Genomic DNA, 14,055 nt, shown 5'->3' on the forward strand with positions numbered 1-14,055 from the left:
TTCCCAGAGCCGCCTGAAACCTTCCCAATACCAAGGAAATGTAGTCATCAGTTCTGTAAATGTTCGGAGTCTGAAGGCGGAATTATGTCTCAAAAGGTTCCAGAGAGATTACGAAATTTGAGTTCCATTCGCAGCATTGTATTGTTGTATCCGACATGTTTCAAAGGAGCATCTCCTCTTGAGTAGCTCCCATCATGCAACATATTTTTGATAAGCTGTTGTTGATCACCGGAGCATATAGCAGCCTGAACCAAAAAACCAACTCGCTCTGGAAGAATTTTCATGCAAGTTCCCGGAAGAAAATAACTGGAAGATTGCAGAAGTTTATCAAACAGCTCTGCAAATGTTTTGATTCTATAATCTTTTTCATCTGCCTCTGCAGGCGTTTTGATACCTCCACCTCTGAAATCGCTCATAGACAGCATTTCTTCAATCATCTGTTGTTGGTCACCTACAGCTAGTTGACTGAACCCGTAAGTTGAAACTTGTAAGAGTAGCTGGCCATGATCAGCAGTACCATATGAATCTGGCATTCTCTGAGATAGAGAAGTCACAGTCGGAAATAATGATTCATTGGCATCCGACATTCTCTTGATCGGCAAGTTTTTTACACCGTGCATATCTGCTATTTACCTCTCAAATTAATTTTTTTCATTAAACTTCCTGTTTTACCCTTAAAATATATTCATTAACCAGTTGCCAATTTGAGGTTTTTGATTTTACCAAACTGAAAAATAGTTTCCTTTCAAAAAAAAAAAAAAAAAAACTAGAAGAAGAGTTTGTTTATCTCCTGACAACAAACCTTCGCATAGATTATATACAGAAAAAGCCCATGCAAATTCCACTAACAGGAAAGTTTGACTCATGTGTCATCTACTGTCTCAGCATACCATCAAGCACAATTGTGCCCTCATGTTTTTTCATGTTAATCCTCTACAATCTGGAAAGAGGAAGCACCCTCTGCCGCAAGGAGACCAGCAGCAAATCATGCTGGCCCCCAACAAATTCCCAGATTTTTTCTTCCAACTTCCACACAAGTATAACAGGGAATAAGCACAGTAATAAGGGAAGAAGACAATTTTATTGTTTTTCGTTAGAAGGGTAGAAAAGAGATTAAATTTGTATAAAAATCATGAGAGGTACAAATAACAAATTTGGAGGTGTATCCAACTAGAATCACCTATTCTGTAATAACTGCAAACACTAACAAAAGTTGGGAAAGTTCCCAGTGACTGCAAGGTATGGGTTTCAATGTGGTGACAACCATTTTGGGTTGGTTTTATGAAAACGATTCGATCTTGATCCACTGATGATTTTTTTTATAAGGTCAAATTAGAACCATTGGAAGCTACAAAAATGGCTCAATGCCAACCCAATTATGTGACATCTCCAAGGAAAACTTGAATTGAAATTTGGATGAACATGTACTTCTGTTAAAATAAGGAAATAGATAATCCAAACTTGTGAAGTCTACACCTTGTAACCTGCTCTTGATTTGTCTCCCAGTGGCCAGTTTTCATGATTTTAAAAAAGATTATCTAATTTTCATCCAGATGAAATTGACATTTAAGGCTGCTAAGTTTTTGTTCTGTTTTCAGGAACAGTAAAGTCAAATAATGCAATGATAATTCGGAATGCAATTGTTTTCAAATCGAAAATAAAAAGATAAAAAATAAGAAGAAATAGAAAAGAAATTACTCGAGCTTGAAAATCAACAAAACAGAAAATAGAAGTTTGTAACATTTGTTGTTGCAATCGTCAAAGTAACATCGGAAAGACAGAAAGAAGTTATTTTATGTGGTGTTCTTCATTTCATTTTAACCAGATACAGGTTATGCATTCACTGACTTGATGCATTCTACCAATTTGGTTGTTAAAGTCAACAACATATTGACAGGGAGAACCACTTGGGAACGAAGAAAAATACAGGAATCAAATCAGAAGTGCGCGCAAGAAATAGGCTAAAGAACCAAAAGATACATCCATTGTGCCGCAGGAATACAAAGTTAATAGTATCCACAATATTACGTAAATCTAGCCTACAACTTTTAACCACTATGATTGTAGACAATGGTTTCCCAATGGAAAACATCAGAATACCAATATATTGGCCTGCTCGTAGTTAAAGAAAACATGATGAAGCTAGATGAAACAACAGTAAAGAAGACTAAGTTCATAAGTTATGTGCACTGCACTAAGCTATTAAGGGCACTAAGATGATCATAAGAGAATGCATGCAGTAAAATCTGATCACTGCAATAACTAGAGTGAATTTGACCACGAGTAATGAGAAAAAAAAAAAAACACCATTAAGAAACTTGGTCACAATAGCAGAGGATGACTTCAGGTTCCTCAATAACAGGCTGAACTGCAAATGGGGGTGCACATAACGTATTGAGCAATATTCGGGTGAGTCTTACTGAATTATCAAGAACTAGCTTTCTTATAGCCTAGGTTTCTAAGATAAAGCTAAACACATTAAGCACAGGGCTGCAAAAGCATACCGTGCTTCAATCGTGCCTCCACAACACATTGCACGACAGAAACAAGCTTCTATTACTCAAAACCAAAGCATCAAAACATATATTACTTTCGAACTCGGTTACAATACCAAGAAACACGTTCATGTTCAAACACTATAGACAAGAAGATGCTTACACATATATTAAAACAATGGCATAACCTCTCCTAAACATCACGAGCAAAAAGAGAAGGGTTAGCTGATGCAGTACCCACTTGAACTTCAAGGAGCTCTAGCTTCCGTTCCAAGGTATCAAGCTTCTCATTCAGCGATGCCAATTTGCTCTTTGTTGTAGCCTCTTCAACAAAACCAACACACACCAAAATCAGTACAAGAAAGCAGATACAAGTCTAGAACGACCCAATAATCCTTAAAGCTATCAACTTTAGGGAAATGGGTGCTGAATCTGAGATGGGTCAGCCTCAAAATCGAGAATGGGAGGAAGATGGAATTACCGAATTGGACAAGGAAATCGAAGAGGCGGCGAACGTTGAGAGAAATATGGGAGATGAACTCGCGGTTTTCCCAATCAGCTTGGACGGCGATTCCGACATTCACGGCGTTGGTGATGCCTCCTGCTCGAGCCATCGTTCTGCTCTCTCCCTCTATCAAATCCCAAGATCTAACAAACCAAACCACAACAAAGGCTAGTCTGAGATGTTTCTATTCTAAATGATAGTAAATGGAATTGTGTCATGTAATGAAAAATTGGGATGGGTCATCAAAAGTTGAGATGGCCGAGTTGGTCTAAGGCGCCAGATTAAGGTTCTGGTCCGCAAGGGCGTGGGTTCAAATCCCACTCTCAACAATTGTAAACTTTTGTTTTTAAGAAGAATCTTGCCTTGAAAGTTGAGTGTCATCAACCAAATACCAGCATAGGATGTTGATGTAGCTACTAACTTAAATCGCTCCACTACTCCTCTCTTACCAAATACCAAACAACTTGAAGAAAGGCAAACCTTCTATCTTCATTGCTATACGAATTCACAAGCACCCCAAGAAGTGCAAACATGTTTGTGGTGACCGAGTGATGCTTCATAGAAGACAAGGACATAGATAGATGAATTGCATACAAGTTGGTCTTCCCAGGACAGTGAAGAAGGGAGTAATGGCATTATTAGTGCCAGATACGATAGGCTATTGTGCCTGAGCAGTGACTCCAGCGAAGACCACGTCCTCTGAATTTTCACAAATGCTGGAAAATCAGAACATATAAAAAGAAGATCAAGATCGTACATAGATGGCTAAAATCTGCAACAGTTTTGGTAATAATAATGGTAAGGGAAGAATGAAACAAAGCCATAGTGTCAGATCACTCAGATGACACAGCGGGAATCGTTCCAACAGCTGGCACTGGCCATGTTGGCTCAATTGTGTGGTCTAAATCCCCCAGTTCAGATTCCTATAGAAACCTGGAAACTCGACTACAGTAAAACCGACTGAATGTTCAAAACCAGCAATAGAGATTCCTTGAGGAGGGGAAATCGAAGTCCTGGCAAAGACGGTTGAGAGAGCTTCAGCAGAGGCAGCCATTTGCAGAGAAGAGAATGGAAATGGTGGAAGACGCCATCTCATAGTAAGTGGTCAAAGACAGGGCTACACGGTTCAAATTTCGATCACTTCATTCATCTTTTATCATTTGTATTTAGATGTAATGACAATTGACCAAGACCGACTGAAATATTAATCTTCTTCTTCACAACTATACAACTAGGAAAACAACCTCTAACCTTGCAGTAGCTTTGTTTTCTTCTATACCAAGTAGTTTGACTGGTGTATCCTTGTTTTGATTACCAACAAAATACAGAATAAAAAGGAAACGAGAGATATTGCCAGAAGAGTAAAACCCAGGAAGACTTTTCTGTTATTTCTTTCTGGCTATTCTGAAAGTGTTTCAAGTAAAGCAATCTTATTGAGATGAGTGATGCTATTGCTTCATACAAGAACGTTTTCCGACAGTATATGCGAAACAAGTTCCCTTGGGCTAAAGACAATTGATTCGACTTTTTGAAGACCAAGTATGAAGCCTGCAAGTCTTTCTCCAGTCCTGTAAAGCTTGTCAATGACATGATATTCATGCAGAAGCGACTTGTAATAGGCCATTGTGCCTGAGCAGTGGCTCCGGTGAAGGCTCACGGCCACGGAATTCCACAAAAACCTGGTAAGAAACCATTATAACATGTTATAAGAACATCTGTAGGACTCACGTCATAATATAGCAAAAAAGTACAAAGGAATAGTTCGTCTTACATCCAGTGGTGCTTTCCCGCCTCCAAGAGCAAGGACCGTTTCTCGGAACTTGTGTCCGGTTTCTTTTACAGCCTGTTGCAAGATATTAAAATCATCAATGATATGTGAATGCGGTCAAATAAGTGGAGACAATGTTTGCTGAAATTTATTTCTGAGGTAACTATCTAAGATTGTTTATTAATGCAATTATTCTCTTCTAAAAAATAAAAATAAAAACTGTCTGCTAAGCTTTAGACAGTGAGTGACGATGAAAATAATCCACCACTATCCATTTACCTTAACTAATATGCATGTGTTAGAAAAATAGAATAACCTATACCGGTACTTTCTATAAAAGCAGAAACAGCTGGGATGATTTTGAAGCACCAGACAAGCGAGCACAACTTATATACCAAGGGACTAGCTAACCTTAAGGATTATGAGCATTAAAGCACGCCTCCCTCCCTTTCAGTCAACTCTCATCTTGTTACCAATTTTCTCAATACCAAGCATCCAAATACAATCTCACATTTGTTTGTTGACCATATAGACAATCCATTTAAGAATTATAACTCCCTATTATGCTATGCTGCTTGTCAGACTGTCCAGTTCTTTCATACTTACCTTGCTATTATCCAATCCAGCATCCTCAAAGGCAGAGAAAGCATCAGCAGACAAGACCTCAGCCCACTGCAGAATAGAGAGCAAAGTATCAGAACATGAAAAGGAAACTAAACTTACATGTTCAGACCACAAATTACTGGAGATAATAAAATAATTAACAAACTTCTGATCACTGAATAAACTTGAGCTTGGGAAGATATACCTTGTAACTATAGTACCCAGCTGCATATCCACCTGATAATCACAGAGAAGCATTATATCGATAAACAAATCAGTTTAACTGAAGGAAGAATTTAGAATATTGCGGCCAGAAAGTGCAAACAGACCTGCAAAGATATGGCTGAAACCACAAAGGAACCTATCTTCTGGAAGTGGAGGGATCACTTGTGTTTTTTCACTAACCCTCTGATCAACATCATAAATTGATTCTGATCCACCAGGTATATACTCCGTATGCAGCTTCAGATCTACAATTGCAAATCTTATCTGCAAAATTAATATAAAATGAACACAATCACAACTCACAACTTTGAACTGCTGATTATTAAATATGAAATGAATAAAGTAAAGAAAAGTTAAGAGAAACGTGCAAGTACTGAAAAGCAAGGAAACACTATATGGGTATTTGCTAGATTTTGATCATTTCTATGTGAAGTTTGTTAGTGATTTTGATCATTTATATGTTAAGTGCAGTCATAGTAACCGATGTGAAAAATCGGCATAGTAAAAGTTGACAGGTATAATGACATAACAATAATATTCAATGTATTCGCATCATTGAACAGTCTATAGTTGGAATTATGATGATGAATGTTGGATATAACATCTGACAAGATGCATGTCATACGCCCTTCAAGATACCAATACATCACTATGTCTCAAAGCTGACATAACCAGAACCAAGAAACAAATGATAGGTTACTATCACAATTCAAATGATAGAAAATGCCTAAAGCTAATTAGGGATAAGAAAGGCTGAGGCGTCATATGAACTAACCTGTCGAAGGCTTAGGGAGCCAGCACGGAAAGTCCTTGCTGCAAGAAGCTTCAAGAATACTTCTTCTGGAAGAGTTTCCCCAGTTTCATAATGCTTAGCAATGCTCATTAAAGTGTCTCTACAACACCAATTATGGAAACAAATCACTACCAGAGTGAAAGAAACAGTCACAGTCACTGGTACTGCATGGGAAAAAATGGGCTCTACAATTTGGAAAATAAGAAAACAGAACTAAAAAATGTATAGGCAACTGTATCCTGAAGGCCAAATACCCCTGGGTCAAATACGTTTTAGTGTCTACAAGCATGAATAACAAGTTCAAGCGTTTGATGACTGTCAAGTCCATATTTCATAAATTTATCCCTTCACCCCAACTGGCACATCTACATTTGAAAATCTATAGGACATGAATGCAAAATAGTTCAAAAGATTTTAGCAGTCAAAATTACCTATGGTAACACCAATTTTCCATGAACTGTGAGGGCAATTCAACAGCATCCCATTCTACACCTCGGATACCAGCAACAAGACCCTCATCTTGCTTTGTCAGCATATGCTGAAGTGCATGACCAAATTCATGGAAGACAGTCTCAACCTGCAAAAATGGACACTAGTCTGTAACATACACTATGCAATCACACAACTCCTTATGAACTCTTCGTGGCAACAATAGCAGAAGCCTAGGACTGGCCATATTTGCATGAAATCATCAGGCAACCAATTACACATCCCAACTAAAGAGTTTGAGTTCTTTGTTCAATTTATTCCTTATTGAGCCTTTGTTGACTGGGACTCCGCCATCATGACCCAATTGGCACTTCTTAAAGCTGAAGGAATCAGGACCAAAGTAATGCTTTCCACAGATCCTAACCCATAGTCTCAATATGAATGTGAGATCCTAACATATTTTTCGACTCTCAATGCATCCTTTGGACTTGGCATTGAACAAAGGTATTTAGCTATTAAATATGTATTTATCCCAAACATATGTACATACGTGATTAAACAGCATATGGCATGGATGGTAACCACACTCGCACCTCACCACTAAAAGGAGCCCCAAGTTCAGGTTTTTCCACCCTTTCCCCAAATCTCTTAATTTACCCCAGTACTAGACAACTCATCACAAATGTTTGGCTACAGAAGTTGGGCTTTGTGAGGAGAAAAAAAAATGGAGAACAAGATGGAAAGCAAATCTTCCTTTTCTGATTTTGCTAATCCCTTACTTTCCTTCCCCATTCTAACAAAACTTCCTTGGTAAGTTTTAGCCTTTTGTAATATTAATATGATATTTCCAGTAAGCTGAAAACAATTGCAATTATATTTACCTCTCGGAAGGTCATCAAGCTGGGTTTGTCTCCCACTGGTGGTGATTGATTGCATACCATGTGTGCCACAGGCAACCTTGGAGAGGTACCATCACGTGACAATACACGGCTTCTAGCAAAAACTTCATCCATCCATGCACCTCCCCTTTTCTCAGACGGACGAGTATAGGGATCGAAGTAAAAATATGCAATAGGATCCCCAGAAGAATCTTTGACATGATAGAATTTAACATCATTGTTCCAAACCTGAAAATTACATATGTACTTATGTCAAGGGTGCTTATTATCATTAAATGAACCAATATATACCCAAAGTAAGGAAAACTATATACCGGAGCTAAACCGTCGGCCGGTTCAATGTCAATTCCAAAAATCTTATTCGCTAGGCTAAATAGGCCATCCATAACCTTTGGCAAGGAGAAATAGGGGCGCAGTTCTTCCTGTAGAATAAAAGGGCTATAAAATAAGTGGTGTTCACTAAAAGAAAAACAACATGATAAAGCATTGTGTATATACCAAAAACTGATCAAGTAAATCTTTCAGATTCTATCACATTATATTGGACATATTTAAGGGAGAAAGACAGAGTTGCCAATACTAATTACACCATTTGATTTTTAAAATGTAGATCTAAAAAGAGAACCTCGTTGATATCAAATTTGGACTCCCGAAGTCTCTCACTCCAAAAGCTAATGTCCCAGTGGTTCAAATCATTGGCTTCTGGAGCATCTTGGCTTTTGGAGAAATTCTGAAGGTCGTCCATATCTGCACCAATTAATAAATGAATACATAAGTCAGTATGTTTACAATGTAAAACATTTATCGAAGATGGTTGCACTAACAGTTTACAACTGGCAATTCTAGGCAAGCCTTTTCATTTCCTTTTTGATCTTTGACAAGGAAACCAAAGATACACACACATCAGACAGTGAAAAAGAGAATGCAATCTTTCTAGAAACATGAAAGAAACTTAAAAAGAAAATTTTGGATACATCCAAAAACAAAGAGTCTACTTTTCAAGTCTATTTATAGAAAGATTAGCTCTAGAAAAGTAAGATTCATCGAATGGTTAAAATTCATATAAGACTTCACATGAAGTCAGGTTGCTTTCCAATAGTTTACCTTGAACTCCAGCATTCCAAGAAGCACTTCGAAGTTTCTCTAGAAGCTCTTCTGCTTTTTCAACAGTGGCCATTTTGGTTGCCATGCTTACCTGAAATGTTGTATCTCAGTATATCTTCAAAACAAATAACATGTAAAATCAATAGACTTACCTCAGCATAGTTGTTGTAGTTCAGAAGCTTAGCCTTTTCCAACCTAAGCTTCAAGATTGAGTCAATAATAGCAGTATTATCCAGCTCCCCACTAGAGGCGCGAGTTACGTAAGCACGGTATATTTCCTCACGTAAAGACCGGTTTCGAGCATGTTGCATAACAGAGAGAAAACTTGGGCCATCTAATGTGAATAGCCAAGGCCCATTTTCAGCAGTCGCATTTTCATGCCCCTGTGAAATGCACAGATCCAGAATATGATACTAGGCAAGATACTAACAAAAGAAGAGAAATATAAACCACATGAGGTATTTGAATACCTTTGACACTGCTGTTTGTGCAGCCAATCCTAGAGCAGTAGCTGGCAATCCATCAATTTCTTTCTTATCTGTGATTAACTTTTCAAATTTTTTTGTGGCATCCAGAACATTCTCCCCAAATTTTTGAGATAGTCTTTCTAGTTCCTGGAATACGAAATATAAAAATCAAATGGAAAAACCAAACTAAAATGTGAAAATCATTGTAACAAATCGATCATTAGTCTTTATCCAATTCAAAAGGTTAATGTTCAATGTCCAACATTTCAGATTCTAAGAAAACTGGCCCGAAAGAAGCTCGCCGAGAAAGTTTAAGTATACTTTCTCCCCCTTCCCTTCTCAAATTAAAAGAAAAAAAAAAAAGAAGCATTAATCAGTATGCTCTTCCAATCCCGGCTAAAGATATGTATCCCAGAAATTACATATCATTAATTAGCATGCCACTATAGCTCTAACAAATTTTATAATGAAGCTAATTTATGTGCTACACCGACACTTCTTCCCAAGCGAAAATTATCAACACTGTTTAATATGCTGTTAAATTATGCTACTGTAACAGTTTAATTTTCCCTTTATCAGGAATGTTGATGTTGCCAAATTCATCAACGAAAAAATAAATTAAAGCATACCTGTTCAATTTTGTTAAAACTTTCTCTTTTATCATCCTCAAGGGCAACTCCACTTAGTACTGCCTCCTTTATTTGGCCTGCGCAATAAGGCAAAGATAAATGTCAGACAAAAATTTAAGCCCTAGAAGAAAACTGCACTCCACGTACATAACGTTTTAGCAGGATAAATATATATGTTAATTTGGAAGCTTTTAAAAATTTAAATCGGCCAAGTGATTATGTACGTTGGATATCAAGATTCACAAAACACTAAGATAATAACATGGTTTTCATCTTTCCCAGTACTACATCTTATTCAAGCACCAAAAAACAAGTCCTTTTTCATAGGCGGTACTGGTCCATCCTCGGTTTACAAATTCTATTTCAGATCATAAAACAAATTTTGAACACTCACTTTCAACTATACGTTTCTGAGCATCACTCAATGTCTTCCAGTCAGGAGATTCTTGAATAGCTTTAAATGCATTGTAAATCGGCTTGCTTTGCCCCAACCGAAGGTAAAACTTCACTTTCTCTGGCTGCGAAAAACCACCAAACAACAAGTCAAACACCAAAAGAGAAACTCAATGATCAGAGTTGAGTTCAAGAATGTTGACAGTAAAAAGAAAAAGTGTAACAACATCAACATCAACATCAACTATTTATATTCAAGAACTAATGCTCATACTCATAACAAACATCCGAATAGAAAGAATTGCATACTTGCACTTCTTCTATAGCAGCACGAAGCTCCGACGAGTCCTTAACAGCCTTGAGGTGGTTGACTATTCCCCAAACCACACTCAACCGGTCAACGATCTTCTCGAATGGCACCACCAGCTTCGGCCAGCTAGGCTCCACCGTGCGCTCTAACTCCTCCAAATCAGACTCCTACACATTCATTTCTCCATAATCAAATCAAATCCAATCAAATCGAAAAATCAAAACTCAAATTATGCAAGTGATAATCTTACGAGCTTCTTGAGCAGAGCTCGAATCGCAGGCCGGACGTGCGAGGCATCAACGGCATCGAAGGGAGGGAAGTCGAAGTCCTGGAGGAGAGGATTGGAGGAGAGAGCTTGGTCGACGGCAGCAGAGGCGGCCATTGAGAAGGAACAGCGAGGTCGTCGTCGCCGTCGGGATGTGGCGGTGGGTTTAGGGAGAGAGAGGAGGCAGGAGGAGAAGGAGGAAGACCAGAGGGGACAGGGAAAGGATTTGGGTAATGGTCTAGGGGCAAAATGGGGATGGTGAGGAGCTCGCTTCAGGAGAGGAGAGACTGAGCGGGAGAGAGTGACGCGAGTTGCCATGAGCATGTTGAATATAAGAAGAGAAGCCAAGAGGGCTCTCTTTGGAATTTGCAAGGCTAAGGCCAAGGGAGGATTAGGCCTCATTTTGCTCTTTTATTTCTTGGAGAGGGGTGTAGTGTGTCTAGTGTTCTTTAGAAACCTTAACAATAAGGTGCAATTTTGTTTTTAAAAAAATGGAAAATAAATAATATTTACTACACGGGATTGAGAAGAAATCAGAATGACATGAAATGAGACAAAGATGGAATAAGTATGAAAATGAACATCTATTTATTAAATTATTATACGATTAGATTAATTTTTTTGTTAAAAAGGTTTAGAACTCAGTCTAGTTGAGAGACTCAGCCCTACATGATTAGATTATTACACGGGTGAGAATGAATAGAGTGACATGAAATGAGAACAAGATGGAATAAATGTGAAACAGAGCATCACTCCATCGATAGGTGTAGGCTTTGAGTTCCTTGGCAGCAAAATTATAGAATTGTCATCGTCTTATTGGCTTGGGTCAGCTTTAGGTGACAAGTCAGCCAAAAATTTTCCGTTTTAGTTTATAGTAAGCACTAACTAAAAAGTAAAAACTGCACCACAACAATCAGCTGCATTCGGTTTCAATTAAAATTTGTTAGTTCGGTATGGTTTGTCACTCGTTGGACATAATGTAGGAGGTTTCATGTTGTTCTACACTTCTACACGAAGAATCGAGGTCTCTCCAAAATTGAAGTTGAAGGCGATGTGATTGATGCTGTGAATGGAGTTTCGAGTCCTCCTTAGAAGCTACTTAAGCTTGTTCAAGATATTCAGACTTTGAGTAGTTCCTTTGAAATTGTTAACTTCAAACATGTATTTAGGGTAGCCAATTTCGTGGCTAATGCTTTGGCTAATCTTGGTCACAGAGTTGATAATATGAACCTGTGGGAGAAGTGTGTCCCCCAGAGGTTAGAGACACCTCTATATAATTCTGTTTCCTTTCCTATCAAAAAAAAATCATGGTCATGGTGATATTATTTCTCCTTTTCATTTCAATAAGGCAGGTTTATTGCATTGTAAATCCTCAAATTGATACATCTATATACATTCATCAGGGTTCGCTGAATTTAAATAAACTATAGCTCGATGGAGCTCCATCTTGACATGATCCTTCTCCTTTCTCATTCAAGAAAACTCTGATGATGCCGGCACCATGTATGCCTGTTCCACAGACAAGATAACTACATAAGCAGCTACTTGATGAGAACTAGCGGCTAGTACAAAGCAATTGGTCTTTACTTTGTTCCGTTTCAAAGATAATGCAGTACGTGTACAAGTACGTATCAGTATCTGTTTCATCCATTGTGATACTTTGTTTGATTTCTTTGGGATCTAAGTTCTCAATTTAGAAATAACAAATTGAAAGTTCAACACCACAAAAGCTCCATCTGGCTATACATATGACTTGAGAGTATTCAGGTGATTCCATACCTAACACACGTGATTTCTCTCAGTTCTTGTACTTCATGCTTTCCTTCTCAAACCCAATTGTCGGAAATTGCTTGGCATACTCCTCGACATCATGGCGCAGCTTTGCAGTTTCAGACTGAAAGGCAAGCAATGCTGCCAAGAAATCCTTTAACTTTGTTCCTGACATGCAGAAAATAAAGAACTATAACTCAATGATATCATAGGAGTGCCTACAGCCAACTACGATAAACAGCACATGAACATGAACGAAGCTTCGGTGAGAAAAAATGTATATCATGATATTAAAGATGTTAGGAACCTTTGGCTTCTGCCTTGACCTTCACTGCCAACTTCACAGCGGCATCAAAGAAATCTGCAACTTTAGCAAAATCCTCCTCAACAAATCCCCTAGAAGTAAGCGCTGGAGTTCCTGAAGTTGCAGCACAAACCAAGAAACATGAGAAGTTGGAAATGTCTAATACAAGAAGTACAAGGAGCATGAGAAGGATTGGAGTACAGAAATTCAAAATGTTCTTATACCTGAGAAGTACTAGAAGTGTTTTATACCTGGAAGTTGAACATTTAAAGGGGCCAAAAAAGGAGTAAAAGAAGCATGAGAAGCCTTACCCATCCTGATGCCACCAGGAACCATGGCAGACACATCTCCAGGAACAGTGTTTTTGTTGGCTGCAATGTGAACGGCTTCCAACACCTTTTCGACCCTGGATCCGTCAATACCCTGATATTTTTAAAAGTGGTGGTGTCAGCAGATTTTAATGGTAGAGAAAAATATATGTTTCACTAAACTATTGGTACTTAATTGCATCCCTACCCAATTATTAGATTTGCATTTACATAACTACACAAACAAATTATAGGAACCAAGAAGCTTCTTTCTCCAGCATTCCAGAGAAGAAAAATGTCTCAGTTACCTTGTTCTTCAAATTCACCAAAACTAAATGGTTCTCAGTTCCTCCAGAAACAAGCTCATAGCCCTTCTCATTCAATGACTGCATTTTTCAACAGTTTTACCAGTTAGAGTGCTGGAAGTAAATTTTAGAAACATGTACTAATCAGAGAACATGTTATTGAAAATCTGCTGTGAACAAAGGAAGTCTGGAATGTCTGATACTGCTTTCTCTATCCTTTTCTTTTTTCCCTTATGAATCATATAAAGTTTTAGGAGAATAAATTTACACCTGTGCAAATCTTGAGCAATTACTGAGAACTTGTTCTTGATAGGCTTTGTACTCTGGAGTAGTAGCCTGCACATTACACAAGAGGCGAAGATATGAGCCATTAGCAACCAGCGTCATAAGAGTGGAAGAGTTGAGACCTAATGTACATAACAAACACCATTCTCAACAGTTCCTTCTACATATCACTCATACCATAAATGAATGTAAACATTG

The 14,055-nt window shown here is 38.1% G+C and overlaps 1 protein-coding gene, 1 non-coding gene and 1 pseudogene across 3 annotated transcripts in view; 1 reads left to right on the forward strand and 2 right to left on the reverse strand.

The window, feature by feature from the left end:
- Positions 1-2,558: 2,558 nt before the first annotated feature.
- LOC101307541 (oligopeptidase A-like) lies at positions 2,559-11,303 on the reverse strand. The gene is made up of 20 exons (XM_004289343.1): positions 10,871-11,303; positions 10,620-10,787; positions 10,312-10,435; positions 9,918-9,994; positions 9,292-9,435; positions 8,974-9,204; positions 8,822-8,912; positions 8,343-8,464; positions 8,032-8,139; positions 7,700-7,945; positions 6,821-6,966; positions 6,372-6,489; positions 5,701-5,860; positions 5,577-5,608; positions 5,375-5,440; positions 4,772-4,843; positions 4,602-4,679; positions 3,481-3,554; positions 2,977-3,173; positions 2,559-2,819 (listed from the first exon to the last, which is right to left on the reverse strand). Exons 1-20 carry the CDS (start codon positions 11,285-11,287, stop codon positions 2,689-2,691), a joined length of 2,802 nt encoding a protein of 933 aa, XP_004289391.1. The 5' UTR covers positions 11,288-11,303; the 3' UTR covers positions 2,559-2,688.
- On the forward strand, positions 3,249-3,329 carry TRNAL-AAG. Its single transcript has one exon. It is a non-coding gene; the product is annotated as a tRNA-Leu (tRNA).
- Positions 11,304-12,227: 924 nt separating the features above from the next.
- LOC101307837 overlaps positions 12,228-14,055 on the reverse strand; it is a 4,469-nt pseudogene continuing 2,641 nt past the window's right edge. The window contains exons 9-14 of the transcript XR_183854.1: positions 13,843-13,908; positions 13,576-13,653; positions 13,271-13,382; positions 12,963-13,073; positions 12,665-12,823; positions 12,228-12,394 (exon numbers count right to left, since the gene is read on the reverse strand). The product of XR_183854.1 is annotated as a serine hydroxymethyltransferase, mitochondrial-like (transcript). The remainder of the gene's footprint in view (positions 12,395-12,664; positions 12,824-12,962; positions 13,074-13,270; positions 13,383-13,575; positions 13,654-13,842; positions 13,909-14,055) is intronic.

The sequence above is a fragment of the Fragaria vesca genome, linkage group LG1 (assembly GCF_000184155.1).
Source record: "Fragaria vesca subsp. vesca linkage group LG1, FraVesHawaii_1.0, whole genome shotgun sequence".
Classification (NCBI taxonomy): Eukaryota; Viridiplantae; Streptophyta; class Magnoliopsida; order Rosales; family Rosaceae; genus Fragaria; species Fragaria vesca.

Coding starts and splice junctions, on each gene's coding strand:
- LOC101307541 (XM_004289343.1), bottom strand. CDS start 11,287: ATGAGGCCTAATCCTCCCTTGGCCTTAGCCTTGCAAATTCCAAAGAGA. Junction 9,995..10,311: donor TCAGAAACGTATAGTTGAAA/GTGAGTGTTCAA, acceptor CTTATTGCGCAG/GCCAAATAAAGGAGGCAGTA. Junction 4,680..4,771: donor GCGGGAAAGCACCACTGGAT/GTAAGACGAACT, acceptor GTTTCTTACCAG/GTTTTTGTGGAATTCCGTGG.